This window comes from Macrotis lagotis, chromosome 6, assembly GCF_037893015.1.
Source record: "Macrotis lagotis isolate mMagLag1 chromosome 6, bilby.v1.9.chrom.fasta, whole genome shotgun sequence".
Taxonomy (NCBI): Eukaryota; Metazoa; Chordata; class Mammalia; order Peramelemorphia; family Peramelidae; genus Macrotis; species Macrotis lagotis.
Window position 1 is genome coordinate 2,366,395 of NC_133663.1, and position 19,995 is coordinate 2,386,389.

The 19,995-nt window shown below is 48.9% G+C and overlaps 1 protein-coding gene across 4 annotated transcripts in view; it reads left to right on the plus strand.

Moving 5' to 3' along the window:
* The first annotated feature begins 168 nt into the window (after positions 1–168).
* The window catches only part of ACAP2 (ArfGAP with coiled-coil, ankyrin repeat and PH domains 2), a 140,276-nt gene continuing 120,449 nt past the window's right edge, over positions 169–19,995 (plus strand). For 2 of the 4 annotated variants that reach the window (XM_074190583.1, XM_074190585.1), the window contains exon 1: positions 17,650–17,754. In XM_074190583.1, the coding sequence (XP_074046684.1) occupies positions 17,702–17,754 (53 nt within the window). In that variant the 5' untranslated portion in view covers positions 17,650–17,701. Of the gene's footprint in view, positions 249–17,649; positions 17,755–19,995 lie in introns of those variants that run through there. The other 2 variants (XM_074190584.1, XM_074190586.1) reach the window with 2 other exon arrangements.

The following is a 19,995-nucleotide window of genomic DNA, read 5'->3' on the forward strand; positions in this document are numbered from 1 at the left end:
GTGTCATTGCATATAAATAGAAACAGGAGTTCCAGCTCAGCAAGCCAGGAGCCCGAGAGCTTTGGAGTGGTCCCATTCCTTGACCTTTAGACTGCCGCCTGTGTGGGATCAGAACCGTGTAGCATAGCATGGCTCTCCTTAAAGGGACTAAGAAGACCTGGTCCAGAGAACAAAAAGGAGTTTATCTACTCTTCAGGAAGAGGGCTCAACCTCCATAGCATGAATGACAGCTCTAGAAGGAGAGCCAGGTAAGGCGGTGCCAAGCCCCCTTGGATCCTAGTCCCCAAGGTGGGCCCAGCCGGGCTCACAGTTTCTGACAGTACCTGGCTAATCAAAGCAAAGCATTTCAAGCCCTATTTGCATAATTATTCAGATCCAGTTTTACCCCATCAGAGACATAATTCTGTTTCCTTCCAGATATGGGAACAATAACCTTTGTTACCACCTGACCTTGGGGAAGTGGACACTGCGCCTCTGACTGACAGGGCTTTGGGGAAATGGAAGACTCATTGAAACCTGGAGGGAGGGTTCACTCACCCCTGAACTAAACTAAGAGATGGGGTTTGGTTGGACAAAATGGGGGAGGGTCTGGAATAGTAATTATCCAGAGATACAGCATAGTCTTAATTTTCTTCACCCTCCAGTTTATCATCCTCTCTCTCCTACCAGTTTCCTCAGCCAGGCCCCAGACGGCCTCCTCAGAACACCCTCAGCTTGGCAGTGTTAAAGACTCAAGCTCTGTCACAGAAAACATGTCCCCTTTGGGTTCCACTCACTCTTGTTCCCCATATCAGATGATTTAGGAACAGTTGGGCTGGGGGGGGGGGGGAGACAAGGAGAGAGGATTTGGCCAGGGCCCTGGTCCTGGAACCACAGTGAATTGCCCCCTCCCAGTGACTTTGGGCTTCCATCCCAGCCAATCTAGAGTCAGCCTTTGAGAACTCAAGACTCTCCTGATTCTCGACCAGGTCACCCTCCCTCTGCTGGAGCCTTGACTCTGGTCTTTCTTCCAGTCTCATCTGAGTAAAGACCTCCAATGAGTATGATCTCATCACCTACCCTCAAGTTTTTCTTGGCCTCTCTGCAGACTCCCCTGCCCCAGCCCACTCCCACCTCCTGGACCAGCTCCAGGGCTAGTGACATGTAGGATGGCTCCCAGCCTGCTGACCCCAGGCTGCACTCCACTGTAGCTTGGGACTGGGACAGGAGAAGGCACGGGACCCTATGAAAGAGTCTGGAGTGCTAGGGGAGCTCTTACTGGCTGCCTCCAGGTCCCTTGTGCCTCCTCCACACAAGCTGTCACCCAGCAGGGCTACGAGTGCCCACGACTCCAGAAATGGCAGATGATGTTCTTTGGAATGCCAGAACCCATTCCCAGTGGAGGTTTTGAAGAGCTGGGCTGGGGGTGGGGTTGTTGCCTGGTGACAGCATCAGAGATTCCCTCACCATCTCCCAGCTCAACTTGCTACCTCTGGTTGGGGCTGCTTTGAGGACAGACTGGTTGAGATGAGGCTGCCTGGGATACAACTCTCTTTACTCCCAGGCTTGGGTCAGGGTCAGGCCTGGTCTGGCCAACAGTAAAAAAAAATTGCTAGGAATCTTTCTTTGTCTTTGGTCAGGTTCATCTGGAAAAGGGTAGCTTGACTGGTCCAGTGGGTAGAGTATCTCGCCTACAGTCAGGAAAACCTGAGTTCCAATCCAGTCTCTTTCATTAGCTGGGTGACCCCAGGGAGTCACTTAACTCTGCTTTCCTCAGTTTCCTTACCCATCCAATGAGCTGGAGAAGGAAATGGCAAATCATTCCATGATCTCGGCCAAGAAAACTCCACATGGGATCACAAGAGTCAAATACAACTGAACAACAACTTTAGGAAGGGGCATAAGGTTCTTCGATCAATTGGTTTAGACTCCCACCTCAGGGGCATTGTTGTGTAGCCATTTCATGGGGGATGTTCAAACTCCTGTCCTTGCTATCTGGTCTCAATACACATACCTTTTGTAAAAGTAATAGTTACTTGGCTAACATTGGGGAGATAACTCCTGGATCAGTCAGTAATCTGAGTGGTAATATTAACTGTAACTGCCCAGTGATATGTAGCGGGAGACAAGAAAGAGAAGTTGGAACACTTAGCACTTAGGAGTTTTAGGAACATCCTTCTGATGGCTAAATGAATGGGGAGAGACCTAAGGCAGGCAGATTTCCCCTCTCCCCACCAACAGCGACTACAATGGTCCAGGCATGAGGTGAACAGGGTCTGCATCAATGTGGGAACAGGGTCAGAGGAGAGGAGCACCAAGGGACCAGCTGAGGACCCATCATTGACCAGTCTCAATAGATAAGTTCATCAGACCCAGAAGTAGCAGCTGCCAGAAAGTTTGTGGTCGACAACATATGAGTCCACTTCATTAGGTGTGGAAAGATGGATGGCAGCTACAGCCTGGTGACCCAATTCTATTAACTAAAAGACTCCAAACCCTTATAAGTGTTAGGCATTGTAACCCCTTGTGAGCAGAGCAGAAATTCTGGCTATGAACCCTCAAGAGGCACCAATTCTCAGACCCCAGCCCATAGGTACTTCACTGGAGGGGAAACCCATGAGAATTCGTGTCTACAGGTGCTTCCTCACTACCATTTTTTACTATAAGTTGGCACCCACTCTACCTATAGGAGAGGATATTGTGCCTTCCTTTGGGGAAAATGTTTTCTACCAACTGGATTTGCCAGATCTTAGTAAATGCACTTTGCTAGTTGCCTCTATTGGCTGACTATCCACAGGAAGCACTAGTGGGGGCTGGTGAACAACAGGATTTGCCCTAGGACCTTCAAGTGGCAACTGCATCCTGCTTTGCAATGGTTATTTGCAATGAGAGGGATTTCAGAAAAATTGAGATTCTAGAGAAATCATTGCAGAAAGTGCACTCAGCTCTTCCCCGACCCCTGCACACAAGGGCAGCCTCCAAGTTATCCCAGGTTCTTGGAACATTATGGGGTAGCATCTTCTCAAAACCATAGATCATGAACCCCAGCCAATGCATGGGGAGGGGAGAGGAGTGTCACCAGAAAGGCAATCTATCAAACCAGCAGTGCAAGGGGGAATTTGCTGAGCACATGTGGCCAGGGTCACATGTATTGGGTATATGCAGCTCCAAGAGATGGTTCCAAGGCACAGACAGGACTGGCAGAGTCATCCTCTACTCAGTGAAGTCCAACAGCTCTTGGTCATAACCAGCATGAAATGCAAAGTCCTTTGTCTGGTGTGGGAAGCTCTGTACAATCTGCCCCCGTCCTCCTGCTCCCCCTTTCCAGGCTCCCTAACCCTGAAAGAAGGCAGTGCTGTGGATATAGTACAAGGCCCAGCATCAGGATAATCTGAGTTCAAATCTTCCTTCAGATCCCTACTAGCTGTGTGACCCTTGACAAGTCATTTTTCTCTTTGCCTCAATAAAATGGGAATGATAACAGAACCTGTCTCCCAGAGGGATGAAATGAGATCATTGTAAAGTGCTTAGCACAGAATAAGCGCTATGTAAATGCTATTTATTTGTCATCATTATCATCACCCATAAAAGGAGACTGAGAACAAGTGCTCTGAGAGGGACAAGAACCCCGAGACAAGAGACTATTAAGAAGAAGAAGAAGACCAATGATGGCAAAGCTTGTAAGGACATCAGGGAGAAGGGTATTAGTCCTATTACACCTACAGGCAAGAAGACTCCCCTGTCAATCAAAAGAAGCCAGGTGGCGTGGGGTTGTTAGCAGGTAACTTGTTCATTGTTGCTAGCTAAGCAGTCTTTTCCTTAGATGCCTTCACACTGAAAGAGATGTGCTTTGGCAAGACAGCAGTAGGTCACACCACTCCAAATTCATGTTTCTAAAAGGGAAGGGGAAGAGTTGGGGAGACTGGGGGGCAGAGGTAATAAGGAAAGAGGCATCTTGTGTTGGGGACACAATCTTGGAATTGGATGAAAAAGGGAATCAGCCCATCTTCCCACTTTCTGCTTAGTGGACCTGTCCAGTGGAAGTCACCCACTCCTGGAAGACTCCTAGACCACTGGTCTGAGGTATAAAAGGAGGAAGTTTGAATTGTGTAGATTGTCTAAAACAGCATTCCTAAAAATAGAGATGTGAGTGTGGATGGTGAAGTGGACTCTGATCATGAATGTGCTGTGGCCAGCAAGGAGATGATGAGAATTAAAAGCATCCTGTTGAGTCAAGGATAGACTGGAGAAAAGCCAAGGAACCATAAAGATGGTGCCCAGATAGTGGTCTGCCACTGTCAGACAAGCAAAGTTAGAATGCTTCAAAGCTTTGTTCTCTCCCAGGAGAGCAGCCCTTTCTCTGCTCCCCCCCCCAACCAAAGCAATAATCATTTTGAGTCTCAGATAGAACATGCCACTGACAGGGTCATCTTCTCCAAACAAGGATGCCACCAGTCAGCTCTGATCAAAAGGGACCAGCATCTCTGGATGTTTTGAGCTCATCTGGCCTGTCCTTTGCAGATTAGATAGTCTTTAGATCAGGGAAAAAATCCCAAAAGAGACTGCCTTAACCACAGGTTGTGGCTCAGGCTTACCCAGCAGAACATGTGTTTTAGAGACCATGTTCTCAAAGGTCACATGGTGACCATGGGGAGGATAGAGCACCCCCTTCCATCTCATCACAGGAAGTGGTTTAAAATAACTGGCATGATTGAAGCCAGAAAGGAAGAGAGCACTGAGGATGAAGTTGTTCTCTTTTAGTAGTCACTGGATTTTCAGTTCTTCCTGTTCAGATTGACCCCTCAAGTCTCTCCCAGGTTATTTCCCCTGCACCTACTGCTTTCTCCTTTTCTCCTCATCTGCACCCCTTGGGGAACCAATTCAACTCTACACTTGAATGCCCAGCCCTTTTATCATATCACTTCTATTGCTTCTATCATTATCTCCTCTGTCCTTTGTAGCTAAATCCCTGGGAAAGGCATCGACACTAAGCATCACTGTTTCTCTTTTTTCTTTTTTTTTTGCAGGCTAGATAATTTTTTTAAATTATTTTTTCTTTTTTAGGTTAACACACATTTTGAAAACAAATGCATGATTGATGCTTACGTGTTTCTGCCTAATTCTTTTTATGTTGCTTGTTTTTCTGGGATGCTTATTTGGTTATTGTGTTGTGTTTCTCCTCTTCCTCTCTTCTTATTCACTTACAATCTGGATTCTGATCTCAGCATTCCCCCATAATTACTCTCTCCAAAGTCACCAATGATCTTTTAGTTGCTAAATACAACAGCCTCTTGACTTCATCCTTATTCTCTTGCCCTCTCAGCAGCCTTGGTCATCTCTCCTCTTTGATACTCTTCTCTAGGTCTTGGGGGAACCACTCTCCTAGTTCTCCTAGCTTTTAAACTACTCCTTAGTCTCTTTTGGTAGATCTTAGTCCAGGCCACACTAACCAAGGCTGTCCCTCAGGAGTCTGTTCTGCATTTTCTTCTCTTCTCCTTCCATACTGTTTCATTTGGTGATCTCAAATCTACTTATCAAGTGTAGAATGGTGCAGTAACTAGAGCACTGGCCTTGGACTCAGGAGGACAGGAGTTCAAATCCAGCCTCTGATACTGGCTAAGTTACTTAACCCTGATTGCCCTGCATCCAGGGTCATCTCCAGTCATCCTGATTCCTAAATGGTCACTGGGCCCAGATGGTCCTAGAGGAGAAAGTGAGGCTGATGACTTTGTACAGCCCACCTCACTCAAGTCTAACTCATGTGCTTGTCATGGCATCACCTCCCTGATGTCATGTCTTCTTTAAAAATGAAGGGCAGGGGGTGGCTAGGTGGCGCAGTAGATAGAGCACCAGCCCTGAAGTCAGGAGTACTTGAATTCAAATCCAGCCTCAGACACTTAATAATTACCTAGCTATGTGGCCTTGGGCAAGCCACTTAACCCCATTGCCTTGCAAAAACTAAAAAAAAAAAAAATGAAGGTCAATAATAAGATCAGGGTGAAACAAGGATGCCCATTATCACCACTACTATTCAGTATTGTATTAGAAATGTTAGCTTCAGCAATTAGAGAAGAAAAAGAAATGGAAGGAATTAGAATTGGGAAGGAAGAGACAAAACTCTCACTCTTTGCAGAGGACATGATGTTCTACCTAGAGAATCCCAAGAAATCATCCAAAAAACTACTGGAAACAATTAGCAATTTTAGCAAAGTTGCAGGATATAAAATAAACCCTCATAAATCCTCAACTTTTCTATATATGATTAGCAAGATACAGCAGGAAGAGCTAGAAAGAGAAATCCCATTCAAAGTAACCTCAGACAATATAAAATACCTGGGAATCTATCTGCCAAGGCAGACTCAGAAACTTGTTGAAAATAATTACAAAACACTTCTCACACAAATTAAATCAGATTTAAATAACTGGGCAAGCATCAACTGCTCATGGATAGGTAGAGCTGATATAATAAAAATGACAATTCTACCAAAACTAAACTACCTGTTTAGTGCCCTACCAATCAAAATTCCAAAAAATTAATGAGTTAGAAAAAGTTGTAAGTAAATTCATATGGAGAAATAAAAAGTCAAAAATTTCCATGGATTTAATGAAAAAAAAGTGCAAAAGAAGGGGGCTTAGTCCTACCGGATCTCAAATTATATTATAAAGCATCAGTCCTCAAAATGACTGCTATTGGCTAAGAAATAGAGTAGTGGACCAGTGGAATAGACTAGGTGCAATAGCAGGAAATGATTATAGTAATCTGCTGTTTGATAAACCCAAAGAGTCCAACTATTGGGATTAAAAACTCTCTGATAAAAACTGCTGGGAAAATTGGAAGTTAGTATGGAAGAAACTTAGATTAGACCAACACCTCATACCTTCTACTAAGATAAGTTCCAAATGGTTATAGGATTTAGACATAAAAAAACAATTCTATAAGCAAACTAGAAGATCAAGGACTAGTTTATCTGTCAGATCTCTGGAAAGGGGAGCAGTTTATGACTAAGGAAGAGATGGAGAACATCACTAAAAACCAACTAGATGATTTCAATTACATTAGATTAAAAAGCTTTTGTGCAGACAAAACCACTATAACCAAGATCAAAAGAAATGTAGTAAACTGAGAAACAATCTTTACAACTAATGATTCTGACAAAGGACTCATTTCTAAAATATACAGAGAACTGAGTCATATTTAAAAAAAAAGCCATTCCCCAATTGACAAATGATCAAAGGATATGCAAAGGCAATTTACAGATGAGGAGATCAAAGCAATCCATAGTCATATGAAAAATTGCTCTAAATCATTACTTATTAGAGAAATGAAAATTAAAGCTTCTCTGAGGTACCACCTCACACCTCTCAGACTGGCCAGTGTGACCAGAAAGGATAATGATCATTGTTGGAAGGGTTGTGGGAAATCTGGGACACTATTACATTGTTGGTGGAGCTGTGAACTCATCCAACCTTTCTGGAGAGAAATTTGGAACTACGCCCAAAGTGCGACAAAAATGTGCATCCCCTTTGATCCAGCAATACCACTACTGGGTCTATTTCCTGAAGAGATCATGAAAAAGGGTAAAAACATCACTTGTACAAAAATATTCATAGCGGCCCTGTTTGTGGTGGCAAAGAATTGGAAATCAAGGAAATGTCCTTCAATTGTGGAATGGCTTAGCAAATTGTGGTCTATGTATGTCATGGAACACTATTCTATTAGAAACCAGGAGGGATGGGAATTCAGAGAAGACTGGAAGGATTTGCATGAATTGATGCTGAGTGAGATGAGCAGAACCAGAAAAACATTGTACACCCTAACAGCAACATGGGGGTGATGATCAAACTTGATGGACTTGCTCATTCCATCAGTGCAACAAGGGACAATTTTGGGCTGTCTGCCATGGAGAATACCATCTGTATCCAGATAAAGAACAATGGAGTGTGAACAAAGTCCAAGGACTATTTCCTTCAATTTAGGGAAAAAGCTGATATCTTATTGTCTGATCTTGCTATCTCTTATACTTTATGTTTCTTCCTTAAGGATATGATTTTTCTCTCTCATCATGGAAACAATGTAAAGACTGACAGACTGCCTTCTGTGGGGGTGGGGGGAGGGAAGTAAGATTAGGGAAAAATTGTAAAACTCAAAATAAATAAAATCTTTAATGAAAATTTTTTAAAAAAGAATTCAAAATTTAAAAAAAATGAAGGGCAGGCATAATTTGGTTTCAAGATGGAGTCATTCCACAAAGAAGGCCCTTCTTTCACCATCTCTCTGCCTGAAATGTTCTCCCTCTGCTCTGATTCCTGATCACCCTATCTTCCTTTAAACCCAACTACAGTCCCACCTTCTAAAGGAAGCCTTCTTTTCCTAGTTCTTAATTCCCTCTGTGCATGTCTTCCTATTTAGTCTGTAGTTTGCTTTGTTGTTAGCATGTTGTCTCCCCTATTAGATTGGGAGCTGCTTAGGGTTTTAGGGATCCTTTCCCTGGAATGAGTGGGCTCACACTGAAATCATTTCCTACACATTCTTCCTACCACAGCACGGTCAAGGATGAAGGAGCCCACATCTCTGCATGTGCTTCATGGACTTAAGTGGGTCCTGCTTCAGGACCATGGACACTGCTTCCCTTTTGATCATCCTTCTACAAATCCGGTTATTTCAACCCCCTCTCCAACCCTCCTTCATTCAGTTGTCAAAGACATTTCTAAAGTACAGCTCCATCTTGAAACCCAATCATGCCCCTTTTCAAGAAACCTCAAGGGCTTCCTATTACATCCAGTGCCAAATGTTCAAAGCCTTTCATAGCCAAGCCTCTCCTTCTTTCTCAGTTTTCTGGGCTTCTTACATCTTCTACCCTTACTCTCAATGTATTCTTTGATCCAATTTTCCTCTAACAATATACTCCAGCTGTTTTCACCAGCTCTCGCCCATGCCTGCAGTTTTCTCCCTCTCTCCTCTCTTCCTGGCACCCCCAGCTTCTTTTGAGACTCACTTAAACCAACCAGCATCAGGAAATGATGATAGATCAGGGATGTCAGCTGCCTTAGGTCTCAGAAAACCTCATCCATTCCCCACTCCCCACTCCTGGGTCCTTTTCTAAAGACCTGGGACAGCAACAATAATGAGAACTGAAGCTAGGACCTGTCTGTTGTGCCAGTTGTGGGGGGGGCCTCTCCCAGAATTCATCCTTGGGTCTGGCCCCCATCTTTCAGTCCATTGAATTCTCTTTGAATTTTGTACTGATTAAATGAACTAATTATTTGTGGCTCTGAGTTGTGGTATCTACACATTCAATGGGGGATCAACTGCCCTTTTATCCATTGGGGTTTTTACACCAAAGCCCATGGACCCCCAAGGGCTCTGTGGAGTTGTAGGAGAGCAGTGAATTCTTTCACTGTCTAACTGGAATTGAACATTTCCTTCAACTCCTTAAATACTCACTTCTAAGTCAGGCTCACTGACGCCACCCTCTGGCTGCTGAAGGGCACCAGGGCACTTTGATTCTCTCCTTGACACAGGGCTTCCCCCCCCCAGCCCTCTGAGGTGCTTCCCTGGACACTGAACTGGCTAGCAACAACTTGTGGAGTCTGGCCTTTCAACTGGTTCCAACGACATCTGATTGTCACCTTGTCCACAGCTCCTCATTTTTCTACAAGATGTGTAGGCATCAAAGCCCATCCCCTGGGGCCCACATAGAACTGGGACTGTGTCTTGATCACTTGCAGAAAGACATGGGTTTTGCCCTCTTTCATAACTCTAAACTTCTCACTGAACCTCTTGATGATGGGGCTATCAGAGGGGATAGGTCAGTGACCAGCAATGACTTTAAAGGGAGAGAAGTCTGCTCCCACTCTCTTCTTCTGTCCTGACTCTGTTGACTCAGGCCTCTGGGACAGGTCTCCTTTGGATAGGGAAGGGAACTTCTTCCCTTCTGCCTTTGTCACTCTGGTAGCAGCTCAGATAGGGCAGTTGAGGAGAGAGCTTATCCAGATGAGCCTTAGGTTGCTTTTTCAGGACTCAGAAGCCTCTCTTGATGGATTTTCACCTTCCTCAGCACAGTGATTTAGCACAGCAGCCCCCACTCCAATCCAATTCATGTGCTTGTCATGGCATCACTTCCCTGATGTTGTGGTCCTCTTTGAAAACGAAGGACAAATATAAAAGCACAGGTGATCAATGTTCAAGAGAAGTCATCTGGTTGGAAGATTGGTTTTTTTAAGCTGTCTGCAGGGTCCCTATCATATCATGAGTGCCTCTGCAGGAGCTATGACCCTGGGACCCATCAACCACATCAAAAGTTGATTCCTGTTTCCACTGAGTTTCCTTGAGCATGGAGTCACTGGGAGGGTCATGGGCATATTTCTTACATGAATACATTCCCTCTTCTCTCCCCCCTCCCACAGGCATCACCCTGAACAAGAGGCTCATGAGCTCTGCCCTGGACAGTTATGATAACAGTCTATTTCCAGTCTCTCTCTCTCTCCCTTCTCCCATCCCTTCTCCTCCTGGTTGCCAAAGTCATCTTCCCAAAGCACATCTCGAACTGTGTCACCTCATATAAAGGATAACAACCAACATTTAGGTGGCACCTATTATGTGCCAGGTCCTGCAAGCACTTGACACCAATTATTATCTCATTGGAGTCTCACAACCACCCTGAAAGGCAGAGGCTATTATTTCACCATCACATTGATATACAAATATCATAACAGGACTCAAATATATTCACTGACTCTATTACCTCTAAGACAAAGTTCCAATTTCTTAGCTTGGCAGCAATGAGAAATGATCCCTGAGCTGTGTTTTGATATCCCTTCATTTCCAAATCTCTCCCTGCCCCATACAGCTTGATGTTTAAAGCCATCTATATCCACTGTCTGCCTGCCTTGCTAGACTTCTTTCCTCATGATTCTCATTCACCCTCTTTTTTTTCTTCCAGTCCCCTTGTTTTTCTTGGACTCAGCACCTACCTCATTTCCCACCTCCAGGCCGAATTTCTCTCAAATGTGCCTCTTCTATTCGTCCATCTTTTAGACACCTCCTTCTCTATCCAAGCTCAGCTTAGGGGCACCTTGGAAGGGAAGCTCCTCTTCATTTTTCTCCTTTTTTAAATCAGCTGAATTTACTCTTGAGTTTTCATGTTATACCCAGTCATTATAGCAAAGCTCCTCCCTGGAAGGCCGGCAGGGTCTTCCTCCTGTCTCTGTGTCTCCTGGGGCTGGCAGGGGCCTGCCCATAGTTTGCCTGGAAAATGTAATGTAATGGAATTGAATTGATCCAAGAGAATCTCTGCTGCATCAAGAGGCAGGGACAGGAACTCTGAAGGTGGAGCTGTTGGCAGCTCTTTCCTGCTGGTTTCTTTCCTGAACTCAACCAGGGCTACTCGCTTCTCCTGGACACTGGGGCTAGCTGGTCCTCACAAGAGACTCTCCGTTTCTAATGCCTTTGCTCTCAGTGTACCCCAAATCTGCAGGATCCCCAGCATTCGTCCTTGCATCTAACTGGCTCAGATTCAGGAGCAAAGAGCCAGGGACAAGGGAGTGAGGCCCTGAAGGAACCATACTGGAGATGGCTCAGTTGAAGTTGGCAGCTCCATGGAACAGTGATTAAAGAACTGGAGGTAGGGTCCAGAAGGATCCGAGTTTGAATGTTCCTTCAATCCCTCTACTTTGCTCAGCCTTGATTTTCTCATCCAATAATGGCCTTCCTGCCTCCCTCCCAGGTGGTGAGGACCAAGGGCGATAAGGATATAAATGCTTTTCAGGCTTTATGATTGTGGCATCGATCTCTGTCCTTGCTAATGATGGTGTTTTTACTGGGCAGGTTTATTCTTTGGTTTATCTGTCTCCATTTTTGCCCACTGTAGTGTTGGTTTGTGGTTTTGCTCATTATTTGTGGATTAGGTCAGCATCCTGGCTCAGCAGCAATGGGGAGTAAAGGACAATACTGGAGGGCACTATTCTTATGTCCAGTTTGATTGGCTTGGTCAACCAGCTTGGGCTGTGCATGTTTTAATGGTCACCCTGGGAGGGATCTGCCCAGACACCTAAGCAGGCCTAGGGCTTCCACGTGCTTTGAAGCCCCTGTCAGGGGAGACCTTCACTCTGGCCCCACACCTAGGGCACAACCAGTGACTGTTTCCTTTATTATTTAGTAACTGGGAATTAGTGTTTTCTTTATTTCCAGTGGAGCCATAAACTGGTTGCAGAACACACCTTGTTTAAAGCCTGGATGTTTGAATTTCCACTGAATGATAGATTTCAGGTTTATCTTGGATGAGGTGTTTGCTTTTGTTTCTGTATAAGGGACTATAAAACTTTTCACCCCAAAGAGGAATATAATCTAATTTGTTCCCCAGCCAGGTCTGTGGTGCAGTGTGCTGGGTTCCCAGAGGGAGATGTGAGATCCTTCTCAGCAAACCCTTTGCGAGGGAAGTTTCAGAGATGGGATTGATCAAACTTTTTTTTCCCCTTTTTGCAAGGCAATGGGGCTAAGTGATTTGCCCAAGGTCACACAGCTTGGTAATTATTAAGTGTCTGAGACCGCATTTGAACTCAGGACCTCCTGACTCCAGGGCTGTGCTCTAGCCACTGCATCATCTACTGCCCCAGACTGATCAAACTTTTGAATAAGTAGAGATCTCTAGCATGACAGACTAGAGATCTCTCCAGTCACAAAATTTTGATGGGAAAAATTCAGAAAAAAGTCAAAATGAGTCAATCACTTGTCCAGCCAATAGGTTTGTAGATAATAGGGACAGGGTCTGCCTAGAATGCCACACCATGTGCTCCAACACTAGGAAGAGGTTGTGCTCTATCAAGGGTGAGAGGAAGCCTCAGATTCAGTTGGAAATTCTTCAACAGAAACAGATGCCAACTGTCAGCAGCTTGAGGCTCATTCCCCATTTCTGAATCCTGAAGCCAGGGCAGACTGGAAGTGACCTGTGCCCAGGGTGTGTTCCTGGGTGAGGAGAGAGCAAGGTCTGAGCCTGTGGCCCACAGGAAGCAGGCAGGTGCTGGCTGACTCTGAATGGTGGGATCGAAATGGGGTCTCAGTTCTAGCGTCCAGGGCTTAGGAAGGCTTCAGGGAAAGAATTAGGATAGGGATTTCAGGCCAAAATAAAGCCTCCAGATGTGTTTTTCTGATGGATCTGGGTGGAGGCCATGGCCCAGATCCCAACCCACTTCAGGAAGTTGCAGAACCAAGATCAGGGCAGGGAAGAAGGGTGGCAATCCACTCTACCTGGCCCAGACCACTCTGGGAGCTGTGAGCTCCCACTCCCCAGCCTGAATCTACCTTGAGAGCCTGGAACAATATGATGCTCAAAACCTCCAAGAAGCAGCCACAGGTCTGGGCCAGCCCTTCCTATATCATCCCTGAAGTCAGCCAGTGGGTTAGAAGAAGGAGCTGGCCCCACGAAGCATCACTATTAAAGATGCTTATGATGTGGAGGGAGACTCAAGATAAAAAACCAACATCTATCAGAAAAACCTGAAAGAAAAACACATATTCAACGAGGATTCCTGGAAGGGGTAAATCAAGTGTCAAAAAAAAAAAAAAGAATTGTAATATGTTTGTATTAGGAAAATGAGTCTGCTAAAGGGAAAAAATAAATGGGGAAAAAACTTAAAGCTGTGGAAGAGAGAATTGGAGAATTAGCTGCCTGGCACAAGCAATAACTTCCCCGGAGAGTCAAATGAACCAAAAAGAGTCTAAGGACTTCTTAAGGTAACAAGAAATATTCAGCTACAAGACTGGAAAAAAGCCTCACAGCAAAACCTACTGACTTGGGAAATAGTCTGAGGGGAAAAACTTAATAATTGATTTATTGATTATCCTGACCAAAAAAAGAGCCTAGGTTCCATGTAGCCTTAAACTCTTAGCTGAAAACTGCCTTGATCCCTTAGAAGCAGAGGACAAAATGCAATCAGAAACTCCAAAAGAAGAGCACCAGGAATGTCCCAGCCCAAACCCAGGGCTTCTAGATCAGAGATCCTGCCAGCAGTCAGAAGGAAAGAATGTGCACTGATGATCCCCTATGGCTTCATGGGCATCACTATGAAGAGAGTCAGAACTTTTAAATCTGAAGTAACTTAGCCAGAAAAACAGAGTTTAATCCTCTAGAGGGAAAAATGGACTTCCAAGTATTTGAGAGGAAAAGACTGGAGCTTTGTTGGAAATGCTGAAGCTCAAACACAGGAGGCAATAGGAACCTGCAAAAGTAAACCTGAATGAACATCTAGAAAACATAAACTGCTTGTTTCTAATATGGGAACCCAATCCATGGGCTGCCTCGGAACCTATCTTCGTCAGGGATCAAAGGAATCTTAATTAGACAAGGCCAGAGAGCAATTCTTTTATTTTTTGAGAGAAGACTGGAGAGAAGTGAGGGGATGGGGAAGGGAAAGGAATATTAGTGAGATACAAAAATAAATCTCTAAATACACAATGAGGAGGGGGGTGGGGGCAGCAGTTGTCACTTGAACCTCACTCATCTGAAATGTTAGAGGAAATGTTAGTCATCCATCCATCCATCTGTTTCTCTCTCTCTTTCTTTTCCTCCTCTCTCCTCCCACACATATACCCACAACACACACACACATACAGAGTTGGGTCTATAAATACTCCATAGGGAGATAGGAGGGAAAGGAGATATTGAAGAAGGTATAATTAGAGAGAGTAGTTTGAAGGACTGATTAGTCCCAAGCAAAATAAATTTTAAAAATAAGAATATTCATAGCTCTTTTTGAGGTGGCAAAGAATGGAAATCTGAGAGGGTACCCCTCTACTGGAAAATGGTTGAATAAATTATGATATATGAATGTGATGGAATGCTATTGTGCTATAAGTAGAGAGGAAGAGTAGGTTTCAGAGAAACCTTGGAAGAGTTATAGGAACTGATACAAAGAGAAGTGAGCAGAATCAGGAGAATGGCTCCTATGGTGACAGCAACATGGAAAAGGCAAACCAAATTCTAAGAATGAGGAATTCTGATCAGAGTAATGAACAGCCACAATAATCTCCCCAGGTGGAATAAATGCTCCTTGAGAGCAGAGAGGGTACCATTTTTGTTTGGAATGCCTAGCAAAGTGTTGGGTACCCTTGCCAGGCTTGCAAGCACCAGAGAGCCCCTGCCCCTTCTTAAGCTAGGGAGGGACATGGACAGCCCCAAGCAAGGAGAAAGGGGAGAATCTTTTAGTCCAGAATCACAGAGATGGATACAAGTAATCTGAGTGACTTAGTGTTTAAGAGATGTGAAGGCATTTACACCAAGGGATTTCTCATAATCTCTGAAAACAAGTGAAGTACCTGTTCTGAAACTAGAGCAAAAGAGAAAAGGAAGACTTGGGAATTAAGTGGTGCATTCAGCAATTTATACGACTATGCCAATGGATGTTTGTCCTTTGTTCTGGAAGAGGACCAAGCCATCAGGAAGGTGACACCATGACAAGTACATGAGTCAAATATGGTGGGGGGGCTGTTCTAAGTCATCAGCTTCACTGTCTCCTCCAGAGTCATCTGGATCCAGTGACCAGATAGACATCAGGACTGGAGATGGGCCTGGAGGCAATCAGAGTGAAGTGACTTGCCCAAAGTCACACAGCTAGGAAGGGTCAAGGGTCTGAGGTTGGATTCGATCTGCCATCCTCCCGGCTCCAAGGCTGGTACTCCATTCACTGCACCAGCTAGCTGCTCATCCACTTTGCTGATGACATACAGTTTGAAGGGCAAGTTGTTGTGGTTGCATTACCGAACACAATATTTCATGGGGTTTTAATGGAGCTGTATCTGTATCTGTATCTGTTGGACCATACTCTTGGCTTCTACCTTAATTGTATTTTGTCCTTCCCCCTTCCATTTTTATGTCTTGGAATATCTGGTTTAGATTGGATTCAATTCCAAATAAAGAATTGTAATGATTAAAAAAAAGGATTCCCCCCTCAACCCTCCCCCTCTCCCCCCAAGGTCAGAGGTTGTCCTCCAGAGATACTCCTAAGAACAGAAACCAAGGAATCATTCTGTCCCTAAAAAGAACAAGCCTGCTCAGCTGACAGATGTAGGGCCTGCGCCCTTCTGAGGACCAGGGAGAGCTCACCATGCCTATAAGAGGCAAGTTTGGGATGCCAGGGATGGGGAAGCCATCCAGCGGCGAGCGAACCTACTCTCCAGAGGCCGGGGGGCAGCAGGGGGTCAGGGTGCTCTCTGCCCGGCTGCCGTTCGTCCACTGTTCACGGTCTCCAACTTTTGGGGTTCTGTTTGGCGGAGATGGTGGAGGGGTTTGCCATTTCCTTCTCCGGCTCACTTGACAGGGGAGAAAACCGAGACAAAGAGGGTGAAGTGACTGGCCGGGGGTCACCTGCCAGCAAGTGTCTGAGGCCGGACCGAGCCCACGGGGGTGCTCCTGATCCGGAGCTCAGTGCTCTGCCCACGGCTCTGCTCGGCTGCCCAACTGTGCCAAGGTTCCGGTGCGCGCGGCCCGGCCCGGCACTGGTATGGCACAGCTGCGGCTCCGCGGCCCGGCCCGGCACTGGCCTGGCACAGCTGCGGCTCCGCAGCCCGGCCTGGCACTGGCGTGGCACAGCTACGGGCTCCGTGGCCTGGCCCGGCCCGGCACAGCTGCGGCTCCGCGGCCCGGCCCGGCACTGGCGTGGCACAGCTGCGGCTCCGCGGCCCGGCCCGGCACTGGCATGGCACAGCTGCGGCTCCGCGGCCCGGCCCGGCACTGGCCTGGCACAAATACGGCTCCGCGGCCCGGCCCGGCACTGGCATGGCACAGCTGCGGCTCCGCGGCCCGGCCCGGCACAGGCGTGGCACAGCTGCGGCTCCGCGGCCCGGCCCGGCACTGGCCTGGCACAAATACGGCTCCACGGCCCGGCCTGGCACTGGCGTGGCACAGCTACGGGCTCCGTGGCCCGGCCCGGCCCGGCACAGCTGCGGCTCCGCGGCCCGGCCCGAGGGGCTGCAGTGCCGGAGCTGAAGCCTGGCGTCTCCGGAGAGGGCCGGCGCCTGCGAGGCGGAGGCCGGGCCGGAGGGGTCACGGACACGCCGCTCGGGGCCGGACCGGCTGGGCAGCCCGGCATGGCCGGCCGCGGCGGGGGGACGGCGGTCCTTCCCGCGCTGGGGGTGCCCAAGGCCGCACAGCCGGCCCATCTGCGGGGGTCCGGGGCCGGCTCCGCGCACTGCGCCCCCAGCCGCCCCCCGCGCGCCTGTCACCGAGGCCCAGGCCCCGGACTTCCGCCCCGTGCCACGTGGGCCGCCCCTCCTCCCGGGCCTCGGCCCCGCCTAGTGGCCACGGCGCAGCCGCGGCGGGGGCCCGAGAGGCGGCCACGGCCGGGCCCGAGTCACGTGAGTTCCGTCCCCGGCCGCCCCGGGGCGCCGCGCCGCCATTGGCCCGTCTTCCCGGGGCGCCGCGCCGCCATTGGCCGGCGGCGGCGGGGGGCGGGGCCCGCGGGCGCTCCTTCTCGGCTCGGCCCCCGGGCGCTGCCGTGGCGCCCGCGGGCCGCCCGATCGCGCGCCCCTCTCATTGGCCGGCCGAGGCCCCGCCCCGCCCGGCAGGCCCGCCCCCGCCCCGCCCCGCGCCGGCGCGTCCTGCCCGCGGCCCCGCCCCCGGCCCGCCCCGCCCCGGCCCGGCTCCCTGCGCCTCGGCCTCCGCCCCGGCCCCGCGTCCGCGCCCGGCCCTTCGCCCTCCGGCCCGCGCCCGCGCCCGGCCCAGGCAGCATGAAGGTGGCGGTGGACTTCGAGGAGTGTCTCAAGGACTCGCCTCGCTTCCGGTGAGACCCCCGCCCGGGGGGGAGGGGAGGGGGCGGGGCCCCGCTGTCAGGCGCCCTTCCCCCCCTGCGCCTGCGCCTGCGCCGTAACGGGCGGGGGAGGGGCGGGGGCGCCGGCCGCGCAGCGGCGGGAGAGTAAACTGAGGCAGCGGGGGGGGGGGGGCTTGGGGGGCGGCAGCGGCTGGAGGCCGGGGCCCCCCCGGGCTGCCCTCTTTAAGGGTGGGGGTCTCCCCTCGTCTCCGCTGACAGCCTCCCCGGCCCGAGCCCACCCTGGGCGCTGGGAGCTGGCGAGCCCTGCGTCCTGGCCCGGCGCGTGTTAGTGCGTGTGTGTGCATGTGTGCGCGTGTGCATGTATGTGCACGCGTGTGCTTGTATGTGCATGCGCGTGTGTGCTTGTATGTGCGCTTGTCTTCGTGTGTGGTGGGACTGTTGCACGGGCGCTGGTGCTGCGTGTCGCATGTTGGCGTGTGTTCGTGTGCTGGGTGGGTCGCATGTTGCATGTGCGTGTGTTTCCCCAGCCCCCATTGGCCCCCAGACTTGTCCGTCCCGTGGCCGCCCCCGGCCCCTTGGGGGGACGAGGACAACCCCCCCACTGGAAGCCCGAGGTGACGCTGCTGCCTTTCACCTTGACCTCCCGGGGCTTGATGGAATGGCCTGGGGTGCCGGGCTCGGGGTCCCTTGCCCCCTGAGTGGGCCCCGAGGGAGGCTCCAGACCCCCGGCCAGGGGCTGCTGCCCCCTGGCAGCCCTGGCAGCCCACTTGCTGTGACTCAGCAGTTTCCTTGGGGAGGAGAAGGAAGCCCTTCTCCCCCTGCAAGATGTGCCGGGGCCCACGGTTCCACCCTTTGGTTTTGGAGATCAGGATGAAACCCCTCCAGGCCTGGTGTGGGGCCTGGCTCATGTGAGAGCTCGGACTTGGATACCAGGAGAGGAAGTCGGTGGAAGGTCCCTCGCCAAAGACGACTCACCATTGGAATGGTGGCATCGCCCGTACTGCTGGGGCCGAGGGGCATCTTTGTGGCTGACCCGATGGGGTGGCCGCCTTGAGGATTGGCCCCTGCTTGGAGCAGATCGTCATCTGTAGGAGATGGTCATTGGCCCTGGAGTCAGGCCTGTTGGTGCCTCTGTAAGTGGGGAGCACAGGAGGCCAGACCCTTTGAAGGCTTCAAAAGAATAATTGGTCTTGTTTAGCTTAGTTCCCAAGTTGGACAGACTTAGAGCGCTCCGAGGAGAAACACTGGAGAACAGTCCATTTGTTCTCCTGTCCTGCGTTGACACGACCTACTGGACCTCGGTTTGACAGTTGTGTGTTTGTGTTTTCTGCAGTGTCCGAGGAGCCTGGGAGGCAGGCGGCTAACTTGTGAGGGTACCACTAACCCCAGCTCGGGGACTGAGGGGGGCGTCTGAGGCTCCCTTCCTGGCTCTAAGCCCAGCTGTCGTGCCTTCGAGGCTGGGCTCCTTTCTCTGAGGCCCAGGAAAATTTTGTCACTTGCCCGAGGTCAGGCCAGAAGCCAGTGGCCAGGCTGGGTCTCTATCCAGGTTTTCTCCCTTCCCAGTCCCAGTCCCCCCCAGTCTCTCCTGGGGATGGGAGAAGGAGCTCACCCATGAAGCAGGAAAGAAAGGGAAGAAGAGGGAGAGGCAGACAATAGGCTCCAGTCTGGAGTCCCTCAGGACTGGATGGTCCTGTTAATATGAATCTAGTTAATGGTTAATTTAAATTACTGTCAGACATCATTTAAAATTTAATGTGAACATGTGCTTTGTGTTTATTTTAAAACACATTTTAAAAGTTTATAAAAAAGCTTAAATATCTTAGTCTCCAACTCAAACAAACATACAAACTGAGGTTTTCACATTTTCCCCATAATGGAGAATGTACATTTTGATCAGGATTTGTTAAGAAAAGATTTCACCTATTTAGGTCTGAGTTTTATGTTTGCATTGGAGCTTTCAAAGTTTACAAATACTTTAGGAAAATGGCAGATCTCTTAATTGCTAAACACATCTTCCTTTGGGAACTAAAAGCTGAACCCACCACAAGTCCTTCATGCACAGTATTAACTTGAAATCCTTCCTGAGGGCGGAGACCTGGCTCTTCTGCTTGCACTCACTCCCTGTTGTATCAATTCATATTAATCATCCCATGCTTTTCTAGGCTGCTCTTTTCTTTCTGCCTTAGAGGAAAGATGGGGTGTTCTGTTTTGACCAGTGGAAGTCACATACTTGAACATACCCTGTGGGCAATG